Source organism: Vigna umbellata, chromosome 1 (assembly GCF_029865625.1).
Source record: "Vigna umbellata cultivar VRB3 chromosome 1, Vumbellata_1.0, whole genome shotgun sequence".
Lineage (NCBI taxonomy): Eukaryota > Viridiplantae > Streptophyta > Magnoliopsida > Fabales > Fabaceae > Vigna > Vigna umbellata.
Genome location: NC_142165.1, coordinates 48,420,339 through 48,441,338, shown reverse-complemented (window position 1 = coordinate 48,441,338; position 21,000 = coordinate 48,420,339). Strand labels below are relative to the sequence as shown.

General features: G+C 35.1%; 1 protein-coding gene and 1 pseudogene across 1 annotated transcript; both read right to left on the bottom strand.

The window, feature by feature from the left end:
- Window positions 1-9,565: 9,565 nt before the first annotated feature.
- LOC124825546 (pentatricopeptide repeat-containing protein At5g16860-like) lies at window positions 9,566-13,453 on the bottom strand (annotated as a pseudogene).
- Window positions 13,454-14,910: 1,457 nt separating this feature from the next.
- LOC124825604 (transmembrane 9 superfamily member 1-like) lies at window positions 14,911-20,759 on the bottom strand. The gene is made up of 12 exons (XM_047298259.2): window positions 20,543-20,759; window positions 18,862-19,060; window positions 18,679-18,783; window positions 17,731-17,748; window positions 17,540-17,634; window positions 17,303-17,455; window positions 17,049-17,183; window positions 16,775-16,941; window positions 16,490-16,584; window positions 16,017-16,390; window positions 15,522-15,795; window positions 14,911-15,365 (listed from the first exon to the last, which is right to left on the bottom strand). Exons 1-12 carry the CDS (start codon window positions 20,633-20,635, stop codon window positions 15,298-15,300), a joined length of 1,776 nt encoding a protein of 591 aa, XP_047154215.1. The 5' UTR covers window positions 20,636-20,759; the 3' UTR covers window positions 14,911-15,297.
- Between the last annotated feature and the right edge of the window lie 241 nt (window positions 20,760-21,000).

The window sequence follows — 21,000 nt, the reverse complement described above, 5'->3', positions numbered from 1 at the left end:
ACTTAACATTAAACAGTGACAAAATTAGTAAACAATCAAACAATAAAAGAAACACTTTCATGAAAACCACATACACAATGAAACTGTGTTTTATGCATGTAATTGTTTTTCCTGTAAGTGGTGTGAAGTTTTTAATAACAAAAACAAAATGTTGTCAACAACTAATAAGCCACCAATAAAAAAATGAGATGTATATAATTGAAAATGAATTTTGAAAAAAAAAGAATGAAACCACCTCAAAATGAAAAAAATGATTACAATTATAACCAGGATATACTTAAATGTGTATTCATATAAAAATTGTTACCATTAAAAAGGCATAAAATATGTCACTAACAATGGGTCTCATTGATGTAAAGAGATGAAAATAATTTAATTCAAAACAAACTAAGATAAACATGAAAACCATGTAAAATTGTCTTTAAATTGTAGGCTATGTCTTTTAGTGTTCACAACTTTATGATAATGTCAACACATAGTGAATCAACCAACAAAATGGTTAAAGACATAACATTTGTTTAGAAAATTGACATTAAACAATAACACAAATGGTGATTAATGTTGCAAAACTCCTAAATAAAGAATTATAAATGATAGGATATTTGACTAAATATTTGATTCTATTTAACTCCTCCTCTCAAACTGGTGGTGACATTGTCATACCAAGTTTGTCTCCTAGCAAGTTAAATCTTGTATGAGTGAGAGGTTTAGTCAAAAAGTATGCAATTTGATCAGTAATAGAAACATAGGCCACAATTACTTCATTTTTTAGGATTTGATCACGTATGTAGTGTACATCTATCTCAATGTATTTAGACCGTGCGTGCATGACTGGATTAGAAGCAATTGACTTGGCACTTAGGTTGTCACACCATAGAATTGGTTTTCTGAGCATTTGTAGTTTTAGTTTTGTCAGCAGAGATCCAATCCAAGCTACTTCAATAGCAAGATTAGTCAAGGCTCTATATTCTAATTATGTGCATGATCGTGACACTACCTTATGTTTTCTTGAAGACTAGGAAACAAGAGTTTCTCCAAGAAATACACATTGTCTTGTCATGGATTTTCTATCATCAATACTAGTTGCCTAATCTACATCAGAATACCCCATTATGTCAAGATCATTTGAATGTTTTATGCGCAAACATAGGTTCATTGTGCCTTGAAGATATCTTAGTATTTTTCTTATTCCTTGTCATTGATCCATGGTAGGTGTGCTCATGTATTGACTGAGTTTGTTGACCGTAAAAGCAATGTTTGACCTTGTGTTTGTCAAATATTACTATGCACTTATGGCTGGTCTGTACAAAGTAGCATTAGTCATTAGTTCCCCTTTTGTAGTGAATTATCTACTAGCCACCATTAGTGTTGGAGACAAAAATTATCTCCATGTTGAACTTCTTCAGAATATCTTTTATGTACTTAGTTTGCCTTAGGTACATTCCATTGTCATTCCTTTTTACTTCAATGCCAATAAAGTAATGTATATGTCCTAAGTCTTTCAGTGAGAAAGCAACATTCAGTTGATTGATGAATGTTTCTAAATATTGGCGGTTGCTTCCTGTTCCAATAATGTCATCAACATAAAGGAGAAGGAACATGGTATGATTTATAACTCTAAGAATGAATAGAGAAGAATCACTTTTGGTGTTTTGAAAACCCCAATTCAGAAGTGTGCCTCTTAGTTTATCAAACCAAGCCCTTGGTGCCTGCTTCAAACCATATATGTCCTTGGACAATCTACATATATAATTTGGTTTGGTTGAGTCTATGTAGCCTTCAGGTTTATGTCTAAAAACTATTTTCTTCAGATTTCCATTTAGGAAGTCGTTGTTTATGTCAAGTTTCCTAACATCCTAATTGAAATGTACTATAATGGCTAATATGATTCTGACAGAGCTACACTTGACCACAAGACTAGAAGTTTCATTAAAGTTTATGCCTGTTGTTTGCTGAAAACCTCTTGCAACAAGTCTTGCTTTTCTTCTTTCGCTTAAACCATCTGCTCTATACTTGGTTTTGAAGACCCATTTTGAGTCTATGATGTTTTCTTGACTTTTGGCCCATCCAAGTTTAATTAGACATTGAAGCCTTGAATTCTACATCCATGGCTTCTTTCCATTCTAGCTTGATTAGAGCTTCCTTGACATTTTATGGCTCTTTATCATCTTCACGGACCTCTGTCAATCCTATGTATGGTTGCTTAGGCTTGTAAGTTCTAGGTTTGCTTCTGGTCATCATCCAATGAGTGTTGGTGTTAGGTTTGCTTGCTTTTAGTTTCAGTTTGATTGTTGTTCTCTATTGACTATGTTGATGTTGAACCTTCTTCTTGACTTTCTCTTGATGTATCTGTAAAAGATTCACCAAGATCTCCTTCATTTGTACCATTGTTGGCAGGACTATAGTATTATTGTTGATAGTGGAACTTGTAGAGTAATTTGGAAGCAAATTTGACATAGGTTCAGTTAATTATTTTAACGAATTTCTTATATCAATGAAACCTTCATGAAAGGGGAAGTGATTCTCATTGAAAATCATATGTCTTGAGAGGAAAATTCTCCCATGAGAGTTAATGCATTTGTATCCTTTGTCTGTAACCAAGAAACACACACCTAGTTGTATGGAACTGGAGTTTATTTTGATTGTATAGTTTGAGACAAGGATAATAGGCACAACCAAAAGACTTTAAGTTTCCATAGTCAGGTTCTTTCTTATAAATCAAGGAGTATGTGTTTTTGTTTGGATTTATTAATGACGATAGTCTATTTATTTGATAAACAGCGGTTGAGAAGGCTTCCCACCAGTAGTGTAAGGACATTTTGGATTGTGCTAATAGGGTTAGACTAAGTTCATAAACATGTTTGTGTTTTCTCTTAACCCTGCCATTTTGTTGAGAGGTGTAGGGACAAGATATTCTAAAAAACAGGTCTTGATTTTGAGGCAATCCTTTGGACATGTTTAAATTCACCACCTCCATCACATTGAATGACTTTAATTTTTATGTTAAACTGATTTTCAACCATAGCTTTGAAAAGAGTAAAGACACATATATTTTCTAATTTTTGCTTTAAGGGAAAATCTATGTGAACCTACTAAAATCATCAATAAAATAAACATAATATTTGAACCTAGATGGAGATAAAATTGGAGCAAGACCCCAAACATTAGTATGAATTAAATCTAAAATTTCATTAGCATGTGCGGAAGAGCTTTCGAAAGGCAACATATGCAATTTTCCAAATTGACAAGCTTAACAGAATGTGAATTAGTCACTAGATGATGTTTTCACATTGGGTTCCTTCAAGACCCTTTCCTAGAACTTTATTGTTAGGATGTCTAAGTTTTCTATGCCAATTTCCTTTAAGAGACATGTAGACCTAAGAGTCTTTATTGTCACATAGTTGATACAAGCCATTTTTAAGTTCCTCTTTTAGAAGAGTCTTCCCTATCAGTTTGTCCTTTACAAAGCAACAATTTTTATCAAACTCAACAAGAATATTGTTGTCAACAGCCAATTTGAAATATTCAGCAAATTTTTGGTGATTTTTGGAACATTAAGAACATCTTGCAAATGAAGATTATTCAATTTAGTTGATCTTGAGACTATTACTTTCAGTCTTTCACCCTTATTAACAAGTAAATAATTTGTACCATTATTTTAACCAAGTTCCTAAATTTTGTCCCTTTTTGAGTCACATAGTTGTTGGCTCCACAGTCAAAATATCATTCATAATCTTGAACTTAATAAGGTGAAGCTATGAATGCATTGTGTGTTCCTTGTTTTTCACTTTCAACATATTTAGTTTTTCTTGTATAGGACTTATCAAATTGATAATAACATTGTATAATAGCGTGGTCAATCCTTCTACATACTTGACATATTGGTTTTGACATCCTACCTCTGTTGAGACTTTGACAAATGTATCAAATCGTTGCAAGTAATAAAACCGGTAAGACCAGATATCGTTTTCCAAGATACTTGTGTCAGCAAACAATCATATAATTTCTAACTAACTTAGACTATAAAATGATTCCATATTTTTGGGTTTTAATGCAATCAAAGTAAACATGACTCAAGAATGGAAAAAGTGAACTTTGGTAACTCAAACACTCAGGAATGGAAAGATTAGAAATGATATGAAATGATATTGTTGGGGTATGATTTCACCTACTTCACTCTTATGCATGTAAAATTACACCTTTTTCATTAACTTTCTAATGTCAATCTTCTAATTTAATCAAACACAATCCCTTGGTAAAGAGAGCCTAAACTTACTTCTTAAACTCCAATTCCTTGGAAAGCCTAACAAGGTCATCTGCTTTAAAAATTGAGATCTAAGACAACCAAAGATTCAAGTTTTATCCCTAGATACAATTTCCTTTGGGAAATTTGTTCCAGTTATAGGTTTACACAATACTTCCCAATATCAAGTAAACCAATTATCATGCCATGGATAGCTAATTCACAACAAGCATTAAGATAAGGAACAAAATACTAACAATCAATGAAAGAAGCATCAAATATATTCTAAACAATTGCAATTACATAAGAGTTCAATGGCTACATCAATCCCCCAACAAGAATGAAACTAGCTCTCCATGAATGGAGAGCTTGAGCTTACAATAATGGTGGAAATGGAAGAAGGGGGAAGACCCAAGGATGAAGGAGGGTTGTTCCCACAACTCCTAGCTTGCCTCCAGGTGCGCCAATAGAGAGGAATCGCATTTGGGAGGAATCGCGTTTGGGTGCCCAAAGATGCCAAGCCCTTCGCGTTTGAGACCTAAATACATCAGATTTTCCACATCAGCGTCGTCACCGCTCAAGCGGTAGCCCGACGGCAACCTTCTAGAAAGTAGAGCGATCAGCGGTAGCCTAGCGGCAACATTCCAGAATTCACCCTTTTTGCTGTTTAACTTGCTTTTGTGGCTGCTTAAGCTCTATAAATTTGTGGAGGTTTTCCCATGCACAATATTTGCTACAAAATAAGGGGATTAGCGATGATATTCGATCAATACAACTCAAGATGTAACTACTTAGAAACATAACAAATTGAGGCATAAAGAAGGTAAAAAGCTAAGAAATAGTTGACATTTTCTCTCAATTCAATACTGAAATCATGTTACAATATGTTATTATCAACCTCTTCCTTTTCCACCTCTGAAATTAGAGTCTTGTTAACTCATTGGCAGGCGTACCAAATCATTCAAGTAATAAAATCATGGTAAGATCAAGTATCATTTTTTTCAAGCAACTCGTGTAATACTAGTTAATTGTACGATTACTAACTCATCTATACTAACGAATAGTTCATGAATTTGTAACTATATGCAAATAATAAAGATTTACAAGGAAATGTAGACTTTGGTAGTTGAAGACACTTAAGAGTGGAAAAAGGTCAGAAATGGCATGGAATGACAATGTTAGGGGTAGATTTCATCGGGTTCACTCTCTTGCACACACAAAAACATCTCCTCTCCATCAAATACTAATGTCAACCCTCTAAAACACTCAAACCATAATCCCTTAAGTGAGAGAGCCTAGGTTTTCTAGCTAAGTGTCAATCCCTTGATCACTCAACAAGTTAACCCACATTAAGACCTAGGGGTTAAGACAACTAATGGCTCAAGCTTCATTTCTAGACACTAGCCCCCCACTAGATTTCTTGTTTCAAGTCTAGGGTTCACTAGATTCTTCCCAAAACCTAACAAATCACAAATTGATCTATCCACCTCACCATTTCAAGTAAGCATTGATATTATTATATAATGGAATAGTCATTTATATAATCAAATCATTTACAACATACAAGAGAGTTCAATAACTACAAAATCCCCTAACAAGATTGGTTTGGCTCTCCATCTCCATGGATGGAGAGCCTCAAAGCTTATAAAAATGGATTATGGAAGAGGAAGCAGACCCAAGGAGGGAGAAGAGGATGTTCTCACATGCCCTAAGTAGCCTCTATGAGCTCTATAAGTGAAATCGCGCCTCCACACCGCATCCTTGAGCTTTAGCTGTGTTCCCACATCTAAAACTACATTTTTCTTCCACTCTCGACACTTTAAAACCCTCACCAAAAAGTGCATTGTCATTGGGTCACAAAATCTTCTCGCTAGGCTAGAGGTGTTATGCTTGTTGGGCCACAAAATCCTCTCATTGGGCTGCAAGACTTTCTGATTGGGTTAATAATTCATGACTAGCTGGGCTAGCAGTGCTTGTGGTTGGGCTAACAACTTCTAGAAACAACTCTTTATTCTTCTCCAATCTTCCAATTTCCTACAAAATGAACCAAAAATAAGGATATCTATGAAGACTATAAACAAATTTTGCATATTTTCATGAAATTCAACACAAAACACATTATATAAGGATAAACAAGGAGTTCTAATAAGTGTGAATAATAGTTAATTATTACACTTATCAAGTCTTTCCAATCACCTTGGGATCCAAATCTATTGTCATTGGACTCTTTCTTGGCAACAAAGTTTGTAGAGACATTCAGGTTAAGGTTGTTGAAATTATTGAGTTGATCTAATATGTTTTCAAAGTTTGACAGCTTCACAATCACTGAATTGTAATCACAATCCAAACCATTTAGTGCCTGAATCATTAAATCAGAGTTAGAGATTGGTGATCCTGCCAACTTTAATTTATCAACAAAATTTTTCATCTTGGCAAGATATTACTCCCTCTTTATGTCTCCTTTATGAGTGTTGTTGTGAAATTCATATTTCAAATAAATGATTTTGGATATGCACAACAAGGCTTTAAGCTTTGTCCCAAAGCTATTTGGATGTTTCACAATGAAGAAGCATTTGAGTTGCAATGTTATTTAACATAGAATTCATCAACCGTACAACTACAGAGTATACATTGAACATCAATAATCAATTTCAACATGCTATTAAAAATTTAGGTTTAATACCTATTTTGGTCCATCGGTTTGTAGGGTCTGTTCAAAGTTGTCCTCCGTTTTTTCAAAAGTTCATTAACATCCTATATTTTGCAAAAACGGTTCACGTTAGTCCTTTTTTGCTTATGGCATTAAAAAGGCTAACGGCAGAGCTATCCAGCTGGCAAAAAGTTGATGACTTGTACATTTATGGTTGACGTGTTAAAATCAATTGTTGATTCATCCTGTGAGCAAAGTGATTCGTGCTACAGTGAGCAAATTGTTGTTCCCAAATTTAAAAGCAAAGGGTTAGGGTTGTTGGTGATTCGTGGTATAGTGTCGAAAAGGGTTAAGGTTAGGAATGACTTCTTCACAAAGTTCTTCTTGTTTGAAGACATGGGGGCAAAAGATTTTCGCATTCTTCACATGGTGGTGGTTCGAAGGGAGGTGGGATAACCCGTATTTGCAGGTGCTGCTTGCGATGAAGGACAAGGTTGTCTCAAGGTGTAGAAAACGAATATGGTGGAATGATGTTGCGATTTGGGTTTTTTTGCACATTAAGAGTTTTCTGATTTAGGATTTTAGGGTTTTCTATGCAAGTTGTGTGATTGAGGTTGAAGAAAGAGGAAATTGAGGTTGAACGAAATGGAAATAAGTTGATTGAGCTTAAACTTGACTTCTTCTTTTAAGAAAGTTGAGTCCTGTAGCTTTCAAAATGGAAATAAGTTTATCAGGGAGGAGTAGGAAAAGACAAAATCAGAGTTGAATTTGTAGTGTGATAAATGAAAAAGACCAAAATGTGAGACCAAGCACTGGAGATATAGAAGATAAAGGGTAGATGAGAAAAGCAGAGGGAAAGAAGTGAATTCAAAGGACGTTTGGTGGATGGCTCATTTATATTACAAAATTATTGTTGTGTAATAGAAAAGAAATTAATATGCATTAATCAACCTATATTGGAAAGAATGAATGAAAATATGAAATTGAGAAAAATTAATAAGAATTTACAAAATTTTCAATATTTTGTCCCCTCTCCTGTGGCTAAACTTTTATCATTCTGAAAGAATAGAGATAGAGCCATAGGAAATTGTATCACAAATAGCTAAAGCCTTCTCTAAATTGACCACAATGTCAGCCATGGTTGATCTATCTTTTCCTTCAAATTCACATAATGGATAACTGTACAAGCCACTAATTCCACTTGAATATAGCTTCCTTTCCTGTTAAAAGTTCCAGAAGTACAACTCCCAGCCCATGCACATCACTCTTTGCCGTCAATACATTTTTATCTCTTTTTTTTCCTTCTTGACCTATACATTCAATTTTGTTTTTCAAATTTTTTTTGTTTGTGATTTTTCGTTTTGACAAAGGAGTTTACACGAGACTTGACTTAATGATCTCATGTATATTAATTTTCCGGATTCTTTATGCCATTTTACCAATATCAGCAGCTCCATTTTCAAAGATGAACAATAAGAAATGAGAGAACACAACACAAAGAAGAAGAATGAGATGGAAGTGTTATTGACAATGACGCCAAAAATGGCGTCGCCGACGTCTTCAGTTGCACTGCAACGGCGCAGTGACTGGTGTTGGCAATGCACCTTGGTTCCTAGGTGAAGAAGCAAACCCTAGTTCACGTCATTTACCTCCAAATTGTTGATGTTATCCTAAATCGCAAATTGGCCCAATTCACAAATTGGAGAAGACAAATTGGAGAAGAAACCAATTGTTGAACCCCAAATCGTCAATTGATTTTACTCTAAAAACAATTTCACGTCTTTAATCCCTCAATTGATTTTAACCCTCTAATATAACATTTTCACGTTATTTACTTTTATTCTCAAAATTAACACTTCAAATGACCTTACCGTGCTACGTCATCAAGAAGTGTACAAGTCATTCAGTTTTTGTCACGGGACAAGTCTGTCGTTAACGTTTTTAACGCCGTAAACAAAAAGGACTAGCGTGAATCATTTTTACAAAATATAGAACATTAGTGAACTTTTGAAAAAAAAAAAGAGAAAAACTTTAAAGAGACCTAGGTATTAAACCAAAAATTTAAGTACAGTTCAAGATTTAAAATAACAGAATTATACAATATGCACAAAATGTAAGTGTTGCACGACAGATAAAGGGAAATTGAAATTCTAATAGGTAAACGAACAATGCCTAAAACTAGAATTAGCAAAGAAAAAAAATGTGTATTGAATTCAATGGAAGAGTGTACATAACATTACACTATGACTCTTGAGGTTACTTTTCATTCCAAAGAACTCTACTGTATCCAGTAGATTAGACTTCGTCCTTTGAGGTTCCTTTGAACTCTCAAGGGCTGAAATCATTTCTGCTCATAATGTCCAATTCAAGGCAACCGAGAACGAAAAGAAAAGGGGTGAGATGAAAAGGGATAGAAGGAGTTGGATGGGTTTGAATTTTTAACAATAGAAGAAGAGATGTTTTAGGAAATAGATGAAAAGAATGTATTTGAATTAGGACACTGTCACTCGTATAGAACAACACGTGTTGCAATATTAGGTATTCATGTCTTCTTTACTTTAGGGGGTTATATCTTTTTTGTGTGTTAGAATGTGTTGCTCAGACTGTGCCACGCGTGTGATTACTTTTTTGTCTACTATTTTGTATTATTTATAGATATCTATATGCTAAGGTCATAAATGATTTATATGCTTAACTCGAACTAAATTAAATTGGTTAAACTGTCTAGAACAGAATATATGTCGTCTGTTCTTTTGTGAGTCTTATCACTAGCAACGAACACATGAATTCCATCTCTATCTTCCATCCAACTGCACCCTGGACTCTTTTGCATTCCCATATCTTTCATTAATTGTCTAGTTTGAGCAAGATGATGTCATTTCCCCTCAGAAGCATACAAGTTTGCCAACATAACATAGTTTCCAGGATTATCAGGCTCCAATTCTATGAGTTTTTCTGCTGCTATTTCACCCAAGGTAACTTCATTGTGAATAAAACAACCACCAAGCAGAGCATTCCAGGTCACTGCATCCGCTTCCATTGGCAGGTTCTTGATATGTTTATATGCTTCATAGAGCTTGCCTGCACGACTCAACAGGTCAACCATACATGTATAATGTTTCAATGAGGGCGCCACATTGTAAGTTGCCATCAAATCAAAGCATTCATGACCAATCTCCAATGATCCAGCATGAACACATGAAGAAAGAACTGCAAGAAAAGTCACATGGTCTGGCCTTACTTTGCCAGCTAACATTCTGTGAAAAAGAGCAATTCCTTCATCCCCGTATCCATGCATGGCATAGGCAGTAATCATAGCATTGTGCGACACCAAATTATGATCTGATATCCTGTTATATACACGACAGCATTGCTTAACATCCCCACATTTTGCATACATATCCACTAGGGCAGCTCCAATGTGAACATTTGAGTCGTGCCCCGCTTTTATGGAATATGCATGGACCTGCTTTCCTCGTTGGATTGTAGCCAACTTAGAGCATGCAACCAAAATCATTCCAACTGTGTATATGTTAGGCCTAAATTTTGCAATCTGAATTTCAGTTAACAGTTGCATTGCAGAATCACACCGTTTATTTTCCACATAACCAGCTATAATACCATTCCATGTATACACATTTGGTTCAAAACCATCTCTTTTCATTTTCTGGAGAAGTTCTCCAATCTTTTCAGTTTGATCGGAGCGGGCATAGCCTGAAATCAAAGCATTCCAAGTTGGAAGATCACTTTCAGTTACATCATCAAATGCCCTTTGTGCAGCCACTAGGTCCCTGCATTTAGAGTACATTTCTACCAAAGCTCCACCAACAAAACTGTTGAACTGCAGACCTTTGACAATGGCATGGGAATGTATCTCTTTCCCTCGTTGAATAGATGCCATATCAGCACAGCCAGCAAGAACACTTCCTAGAGTGAAAGAATCAGGCTCAATTCCTACCTTCAGAAAATCTCTGAACAAGCTAAAAGCTTCATCAAACATAGAATAGGCCACATACCCTGATATCATAGAATTCCATGATATTCTGTCCCTTTCTACACCTTTTTTCTCCATCTGATCAAACAACTCCCTGGCCCTAAAGACGTTGCCATTCTCCCAGTAACCAGCTATCACTGCATTGTAAGATGCAGCACATTTCCTAGAAAATCTGGAAAACATTTTGAAGGCACTTTCCATACCACCGCACCTTCTATACATATCCACTAACCCATTCACAACAAAAGCATTAGAGAAGAATTCATGTCTAACGACATAGCCATGCAGTTCTTTCCCAAGGGATAGCCATTGCATCCTCCCGCAAGCTGGAAGAACACTGGCCAGCGTTTGAGCATTCTGTCTCATCCCTGCTTCCAACACCATTCTAGAAAGCAGTTTAACTGACTCAACATAGTAACCGTTTTGCGCAAATCCACCAATCACCACGCTCCAAGAAACAAGATTAGGTGCTAAACCACACTCACCCGCAGTCATATTTTCCAAGAGATCCAACGCCTCGTATACCAATCCATTAGCAACACAAGCAGTGATCAAAGAATTCCAAGAGACACAATCCTTTTGGAGCATTCCTTCCAGAACTTTCTTGGCCTCATCTAAGCTCCCACATTTACCATACATATCTATCAAAGCATTACCAACGTAAACATTCTTAACAAACCCATATTTCAACGCCATCCCATGCATTTGCCTACTCAGCTCCACAGCACAAAGCCCACAACAGATCTTCAACACCACAGGGAACACGAAAAATTCCAATCCCACTGCTTCATACAGTATGAGAAATAAAGAAGATTGGGAGAAAATATCCCTTATGTGTTTAGCATACACATAGGGTAGTTTATTTATAATGTAAGATAAGGGTTAAACCCTAAATACAGAATGGGCTAAGCCCAATTAACATAAACACACAACTTAACATCTAACATTCCCCCTCAAGCTGGAGCATATAAATCATATGTTCCAAGCTTGTTACAAAGATAGTCAATTCTTGGTCCTCGTAAGGACTTGGTGAATATGTCTGCCAACTGGTTGCTTGAGTTAACGAACTCAGTCTTGATATCTCCGGATATGATTTTTTCTCTAATAAAATGACAATCAACTTCAATGTGCTTGGTTCTCTCACGGAAGACAGGGTTAGAGCTAATATGGAGAGCAGCTTGATTATCACATATAAGTGTCATGCGAGTGACATCTCCAAATTTCAATTCACTAAGTAATTGTTTAAGCCACACAAGCTCGCAAGTAGCAGATGCCATAGCTCTATATTCTGCTTCTGTTATACGCACAGGTACCCCTTTTGTTGGTATGACTCACTCTCTCGGATCTTGGGTCCTTGACTCAGGCGCCACCGATCATATCACTGGTAACAAGTCCTTGTTTTCCTCCTTGTCATGTCCGGGTAATCTACCCTCGGTAACGATGGCTGATGGGTCTAGAGTCTCATCTCATGGTATTGGTACTGTTCATATTTTTCCGTCCATATCCATTGATAATGTACTTTATGTCCCTGGGTCTCCTTTTAACTTATTGTCCGTAAGTCGTCTAACTCGTTCCCTTAATTGTGTTATTTCATTTACCAAAGATTCTGTTTGGTTGCAGGACCGGAGTTCGAAACACATGATTGGCACAGGATGTGAGTCTCATGGCCTATATCATCTCAGCCCTTCTCCACATGCTGGCGTAATCATGGAGTCACCATCCCTTCTTCATGCTCAGTTAGGTCATCCAAGTCTTGCCAAACTGCAGCAACTTGTTCCGAGTCTGTCGAAATTATCAAGTTTGTCCTGTGAGTCTTGTCAGTTAGGTAAACATACTCGTAGTTCCTCTCCTCGTAGTGTTTCACAAAGAGCGTCATCCCCTTTTTCATTGGTTCATTCTGATATTTGGGGCTCGAGTCGTGTCAAGTCAACTTTCGGATTTCAGTATTTTGTTACCTTTATTGATGACTATTCCAGATGTACTTGGTTGTTTCTCATGAAGAATCGTTCTGAGTTGTTTTCTATTTTTCAATCTTTTTTCAATGAAATAAAAACTCAGTTTGGGGTTTCTATTCGCACTTTACGCAGTGATAATGGCCGTGAATACCTTTCTCAACCGTTAACATCTAACATACAGCAATTGTTCAAAGAGCAAGAAGGCTTCCCCAAAGAACCCCATTTCAACGTGGACACGCAGGAGTGCGGCCCATGAGTGCAAATTTCTAAAGGGCATTGTGTCGAACAGATGGCATGCGTTCTGGAAAGAGCAGTTTCTTGCATACATCTGGAGCAACTTGGTGGTAACAAACTCGTGGGCATGAAACCCTGACTTTATGGAGTGGGCGTGAAGCTGTTTTCCGAAGGTGGGGGACCCACAATTGTCGAGAATAGAAGCATAGGTGGCGGAACTCGGTGGCGGAACTCGGTGGCTCGTTGTAAAGTTTGGATTTCTGGTTTGAGGAGTAAGGACGATAGAGGCTTGCTCGGTTGGTAGAAGAAGCAATTGAAGATGGGGATGAAGTGAGGAATGCTGAGGGACTCAGGGATTCCCAGACCAAAGTCTGCATCTTGAAGACCAATGCAACTACAGACAATTCACATAGACAAATATATATATATATATATATATATATATATATATATATATATATATATATATTGATATTTCATTATTATTTCAAAGTATCGGTTTAAATATATTAATAATAAATCAGAAAGAATAAAATACCTATCATAATTTTAAATGTTTACAAAGGAAATTTTCATAATTTAAGATTGCTAAGACACATTTGATTTATTGTATTTTAAACTTATTATTATCTAATATTGTGATTAAAATTCTTTTAAATTGCTTTAAATTTTACATTTATCACTTTACTTTCAAATTCTGATACATACATTATTATCTGGTTTATGTAATGACAGAATGGCTACATTTTATGATTTGACTTGATTTTTTATTTTAATAAGAATCATTTTATTTTTAAAATTAAAAAAAAACATATTAGTTAATATTCATTGCAGGTCGGTATCAATATTAATAATTACTCAAAAAGCGTAACTAGTAAATAAAAAATTCCTCTAAAATAAAAAGAAAATTATTTTGTTCATCTATATCATTTGAATAAACACTCTCAAGCCATTAAATTATTTATTTATCTTTTCTTTAGAGTTTTTGCCAATTCATATAGAAACTAAACATGGACATCTCAGCCTTTAATTGCATAATACCTGCCCTTAAAATATGAAAAACTAAATTGGAAAGGAAAATTAATGACATTGATTGGTCCTTAAAAAAATCGATTAAGAGGATAATAAAAGTATCATCAGTAAAAGTGACTATCTGAAAATTTTCAAGATGTTTAATCAAAAAGCCATGTCATCAATTAAATATTAATAAAGCGAAAAAAACGATAAATAATAAATATCTTAATATTTAGAAATCAAATAAAGAAGCATCATTTATAATGTAAACTTGTAATCACTTAAATTATAGATCAGACATTATTAATTAGTTAGGATTACTAAAACTAGAAACACTAAAGGTATTCCATTTGAAAAACACATTATTTATCCTTTACACATATTAAGTAAAATTATTATTTGCCAATACCCCTGCAACTGCAACACAGGTTAAGACACATCTTACATCAGAACCTGTTTAAATACTATTCTCCTTAGATATTTCTAAAATCATAAATTTCTTCAATAAACTAAAATTATTGTTATAAATAAATAATTTTAAAACAGTAATCACGAATAAATTAACTTTAACTCGTGAAAAACTTGTTTAATTTATCCTTGGTTTTCTTTACTATTGGAGAAATTTATCCAATCAAACGTCTAATCAACTTCATTGATTAAACTTGGAGATAAGTTGTGAATATGCAGATTACTCTATTATGATCCTTGGAACAGTACAAATATTAAAAAATATTTACACAGCAGAAAAACAAAGAAAAAGCCAAATGATAAAAACAATGCAAACATTAACATTTAAAATGGATGTGAAGGAGGCAGCAGATAAGAATGACATTTCAGATCTTTCATACAAAATTCAGATGCACCAAAATTCATTTCTGAGACTTCGTCCCCTCTTTACATATATTGAATAGTTGAAACCATGTTGGGGAATTAGAAATCAGTCACTCAATGAGTCCTATTTTATAAGGGGATGAAACAGTGATCACTAGAGTTGGATATTGTACTAATTATCTAAATTATATAAAGGCAATCAATTACAGCCGGGGAAAAAATCTCAGGGCTTCCCCAATATAGAAAAGAATACACCCTCATTGTGATTCTACCTGTAAACATTGTTAGGTTCTCCACACATTACCAGAGGCTTCCTCCAAAAATTTATTCTCTTCAGAAATAAGCCTATGGAAGTGCCCAGGTCTGACTCAATACCTTAATCGCACTTGATATTTCTGTAGATCCTTCTGACAAATAAATTTGAACCCAGAAAACCCACAGCTCCTGTACATTAAATGAAAAATTATAACCCAATTCAGGATAAAAGCACACAAGGATTTATGCTGGAAAAGAGGAAGAAATGAGGTTTATTGAGCAGATAATAGGTTATCCCCATCACATATAAACAGGGTGAAAAACGAAATCAAACTGAAGACTTACCGCAGAGAATTCCTAGTCCAAGAGAAAACATCAGAGTGTAACCAAAATAGAAGCTGGTCTGGAAGAAGCCTGACATCTTCGTCTTCATATAGTAGTAGTATATTGAGTACAAATACACATAAACAGCTGTTGAGGCAGCTGAAAAGAAAGAAGTCCATTGCCAGTGGTAGTTCTCAGCATTTAACAAAAAGTATGTTCCCACAATTGTCACACAAACTGTAACGATGATAAGAATTAGAAAGACTAGCAGCATAAAACCATACACATAGTACACCTGCATGCCAGAGGAAAAAATATATAAGCCAATGTGCAGGTGTTCCATAGATTCAACTAAAATATGCACATATTTTACTTTTAAAGACCAGTTTCAACAATTATTTTCCTTGATATTCCTTTGCTCTGATGACGCATGGAAAACTACTATATCCGATTCAAAACCAATAAGTAAAAAATAAACTTATAACTAAAACAAGTCATAGTAGTGGCTTGATTCACCTTGTAATTCCAGAAGGAAGTGAATACAAAATACATTTCAATAAATATGCTTCCAAAGGGTAGCAGTCCTCCCATCAGAGAAACCACAGAAGGTGTGAGGTACCACTTCTTTTCAGGAATGGGACGAGGAATAGTCTTCACACGACAGGGATTATTCAAAGCACCACTCCAGTTTCTTCCAACAACTGTGCCAAGAAGTGCTAGAGGGAAAGAGATGAAAGCCCAAATGACAAATACAATCACTATTGTGCCAAATGGAATTGCCGCCAGAGACCCATAGAATATAGCAATGGTGTTTAAGATAAATCCAATTCCAAAGCACATGAATGGGAACAGAGAAGCTGTAAGGATCATGGATTTAATCCAGTTTTTACCTAACAAACAGACAAAAATAATTACATAATCATTCAAATCCAAAAGGAGAAATCTGAGACAGCCACCTAAACATGCATAAAATTAAAGAAGGTTCTTACCGCCATTCCGCGAGTACATTCCCCCACTCACATAACCAGAAATAAAAGATGTAAGAGCATAACACACAATGAAGGTAGTGACTATTGCTCCTCGCCTGACAAGCAACAAAGGAAACTTACATGACAATCAACAAAGAGCAAGGAACAAACAACAAATTGTTCCAACTAGGATGAAGTAATAGTTGAATACGCAATCACTGCCACAGGCTTATTGCATATACGCTTAATACCATTGAATTTATTGTTCAGACTTATATTTCAGTCAGTTGAAGATTATGCACATACCCAACATACAACATCCCAACAATAGCCAACAAGACGACAAGAAGAACCAGCAATGCTAGCTGAGCACCTGTGCCAACAACAGCTGAAAGAATAACTAAGTTGCGAGGAGGCCGAAAAACATCACCATGCACAAGTTTCCAACCAGATTCTTCACTCACATCTCTCTCCTGCAATCATGGAAAAAATGACCAAATATTCAACAGTTACAAGCTTTTATAGGAAAAAAGGATTCATATTCCACAAATAATTAAAGATAAAAATCTTGAAACCACACCAGGCTTTCCAAATCATCATCTTCCCGAGCATATTTTGCATAGTCATTTCTCAGAGTTCGCATCAAGATCATTGACACCAATCCAGTAAGAAAGATAACCATCATGAAAGAGTTAAAAATGGAGAACCAATGAATCTACGGAAAAAGAAGGAAAAATTCTCAGTGACGGCTTAGGTATGATAAACATGAATGAACACATAGAAATTCACCAAACCATGAACAACACCATTTCAATTTTAAAAACATAGCTGTACCTGATGCTCAAAGAAAGGATGGTCCAAGTAGACATCAAAGCGGTGCCCAAAAGTGACATTGGTAGAATCCCATTTTACAGAATATGTCATGTCCAAATGTTTTCCTACTTCCAAAGGTTTTGGGATATCCTGAGTGAGATTGACGTGAATAATCTACAAGGAAGCAGACCTTAATATGAAAACACAAGGATCCATAACCTGTCTAAGATAACATAAGATATTTAAATTACTTCTGACCTGATCATTGTTGTATTTAACAATAATGTTTTTGTGTGTGTAAAGGATATGCTTTCCTTCACCATTCTTATCAGGTCGTATATCACCAACATATCCTTACAATGAAAAAGTGTTGTAGATACATGATCAGCATGTGAAATACAAACTCATATCAAGTAAAGAAAAAGGAGAAGAGGCAGTTCAGGACATACCCCACAAAGGTAGATCATCTGAACTTGTGTTTTCGTGGGTCACCAGGCAGACCAGAAGGAATAAGAAAAAACAGATGCTAGTACGTTATTCAGTTTAAAAACGGGAGTATTCAAGAATTATAAAATTAAACATACAAAAAGGAGAAGACTTCAGAACAAATGCTCACAACATTATGACAACTAACAAAGAACAATATTGACAATTATTCAACACTAAGATATTGAAAATTACTTAGGAAATTACTTCACAGAATCCTTAATTTTGTACTTTCAGTTGTACTTGTGAATATATGGAAATTAACACCCGAAGCATATTAAAATGCTTACAAAAAACTAGTTTGGTAGTCAGGATAAAATACAAGAAGAGGATAGGATAAGAAAAAATAAGCTTTTATACTATTTAATGTTTGATGTGGACTAGAAAAATATATCAGAGATTATAGATGCTACCAAGACTATGAGGTGAATTAGGAAATCATATAAAACATTATGTAAATTATAATACAAACCTTTTGTTAATATATAATTATATAATGTGTTTGAATATACTATTATACATAGGTTTATATTTAAAACACAATAATATATCATAATATATAATATAGTATTTCTAATTATTTTTTTATTAGAATAATTCTAAAGTTACAAAATAGTGCAGTAGATTAGTAAAGACATAAGACATGCGGCTGTCTTCCATTGATTGGAAGTATGGTTATCTCACACTCTTTGGTTTAAATTCTTTAGTTAAAGGGGTGTCCTTCTCCCCAAGTCTAGGGATGTGTGTTTCCCAGTTTTTAGGTGTTCTCTGGTTACTTCTGCTATACAATTTCACATGTTTATGTTATCCTTGAATTCACTGTATTGACCAAACAAAAAATTCTGCAAGCTTCCAACATTTCTTAAATGTGCAATCATTTTATAAGTGAAAGAAAGAAACCCAAAACATACCCATGAAGAATTCAAACCAGTAATTATTCTCTATTGCATCCTTGAACAGTTTCACCTTTGCTTCATTGAGATCTATTTGGCAAAAAACAGTCTTATCAACATTTCCTGAAAACAAGACAATGGATCAGTTTACCAATTGACAGTCCTTCTATGCAATACATAGTATGACAGAAGCCTTCATACTTTGGAACTTTATGTCAATTTGGCTATCAATGAGTTCATTGCCACCCAGGACCTCACCAAGACCACCCCATTTGTGTGCAGCACTAGCATTTCTCAATGGATGACAAAATGGGAGGCTGTAATAGTTGTACGTTTCTTGTGGATTGTTATAAGGACCCAATTTGTTCACCCAAAGGGTAACTGGTTCATCACGTTGATACTGCAATAAAATAAAATACACTCTTTTACAAACAGAACCTGCTCACCAGTTGATACTACAAATGAATATTACATATTTAATGTTTTACTAACTCAATGGGAAATATTCTAGGGTAACAGATACAGAATACAAACTCAATAAAAGTTACAAGTGATTATAGATAATGACAAGTAGAGAACCGTGTCTATAGAGGAAGCAAGGATATCATGTGAATTGAATTATAAAACTGTACATTATCCAAATATAAGAAGAAAAAACAGCAGATACTATGTCATTGACATAATTTATTATTTGAGTTCAGTTCAATCTAAGATAATCAACAATATAGTGTATAGTAGTCTTCTGGAACATATACAACTTACAGAACAAATTGGCAAAGCTAAATGTAAAGCTCAAAATCTTAAACATTCTAGTAAACTAATTCAATCTCAAGTTTATGTAAGAAAATCCAAAATGTTTCCCTTGGATAACAATTATATTCGGAGATCCAGATAACATACTTGCTAGTATAAAAAAAAAACACAACATAAGATGATGCCCTGATTTTAAACATTACTTAAGGGCTCTAAATCAAACTAATTCACCATTAGAAACTTCCTATGTCAGGATAGAATTTGATTGACAATCTACGGACGCCCAGAGAATCCTACAAAGTAGTTAATTATTTTACAAGCCATTTTTTTTCCATGGAACCTTTTTCCAATTATAAGAAGATTCCCAACAGACAAAAGATATGACTCCAAGTTAAACTCACTCTTCTAATAACTTTCAACCTTAAAACAGGGTAAACAAATAAGTTACAGTGTTCTGCATAAATCTTCAAAATACTAAAAGCTGCAGATAGATAACAAATAAAGCAATAAAAAACCAATCTAGCTTCCATGTTGACACTAGTAAAACCTCTACGCATCATTACATTTTCTTCACTGCTGTGTCCAATTTCAGTCCACCCTCATTTCACACATCCACCGCTAGATCCTTCTATGTCTTCAATGACAATTGATGGACACAACAACAGCTACCAAAAGCCTAACCACAGGTAATCAGCATGTAAACTCTTCCACTTCCCACCTCAAAACTCACAATACAATTTGGTGTTTCAATTTCAAATTCCAAGCTCAATCCCAACCCTAAAACTAGCTCAGCATTAAAAAACAAAAAATGATCCAAGATCATGAACTAACAGCAGAGCTGAAAGGGAAAAAAGAAGTCAAATTGCATCCTTTTGTGCAAAGAAAAGACCAATTATCGAACAGCAAACACGCACATTGCAGAGGAACCAATGTGTAACCACAAGCAAAAACCCAGTTGAGATCTAACACTCTGGAAAACCCAACCATTTCAATCTTATAAAAAGAATACAATTGAGTAGTAGTAAGTGCTAAAAAGCCATAGGATGGGCAGATCCAAATCCGAATGCAGCACAAAGAGAGTAGATCGAATCGTAAAGAAGGAAAAAGTGGGGTTTGAAAAATTTATTACCTTGTGATCTGACTCCAAAGCGAAGGCGGAAGAGAGGAAGAGAGATATGAGAAGCGGGAAGAGGAGGGATCGAGACAGGGATAGGACGAACATGGCGAGGACAGAAGAGAAGAAAATGGAAGAAAGGAACAGAACAGAAAACACTATAATTTACGTTGTCCAGGGAGGAGAAAATAAGGTTCCAAGTACTGTACAAGAATGAAATGAAAAGAAATGAACCTGTGAATTTTGTTAGTTTTTGTCTAAAACAGAGTGAAACTAAGTTATCTCACCTCACTGTGGGCTCTACTTTCTGCACCCACGTAATATTCTTGCACTCCAATCTTTTAAAATAATACTTTATTATATAGGGCTTTTATATTTGTTACCTTGGCGGTGGCTCACGGTGGTTGGTGTAGTGACTGTAAAACAAGTGTCGGTGACAGTGTTTTTCAACACTGAAATTCTACTATCATATC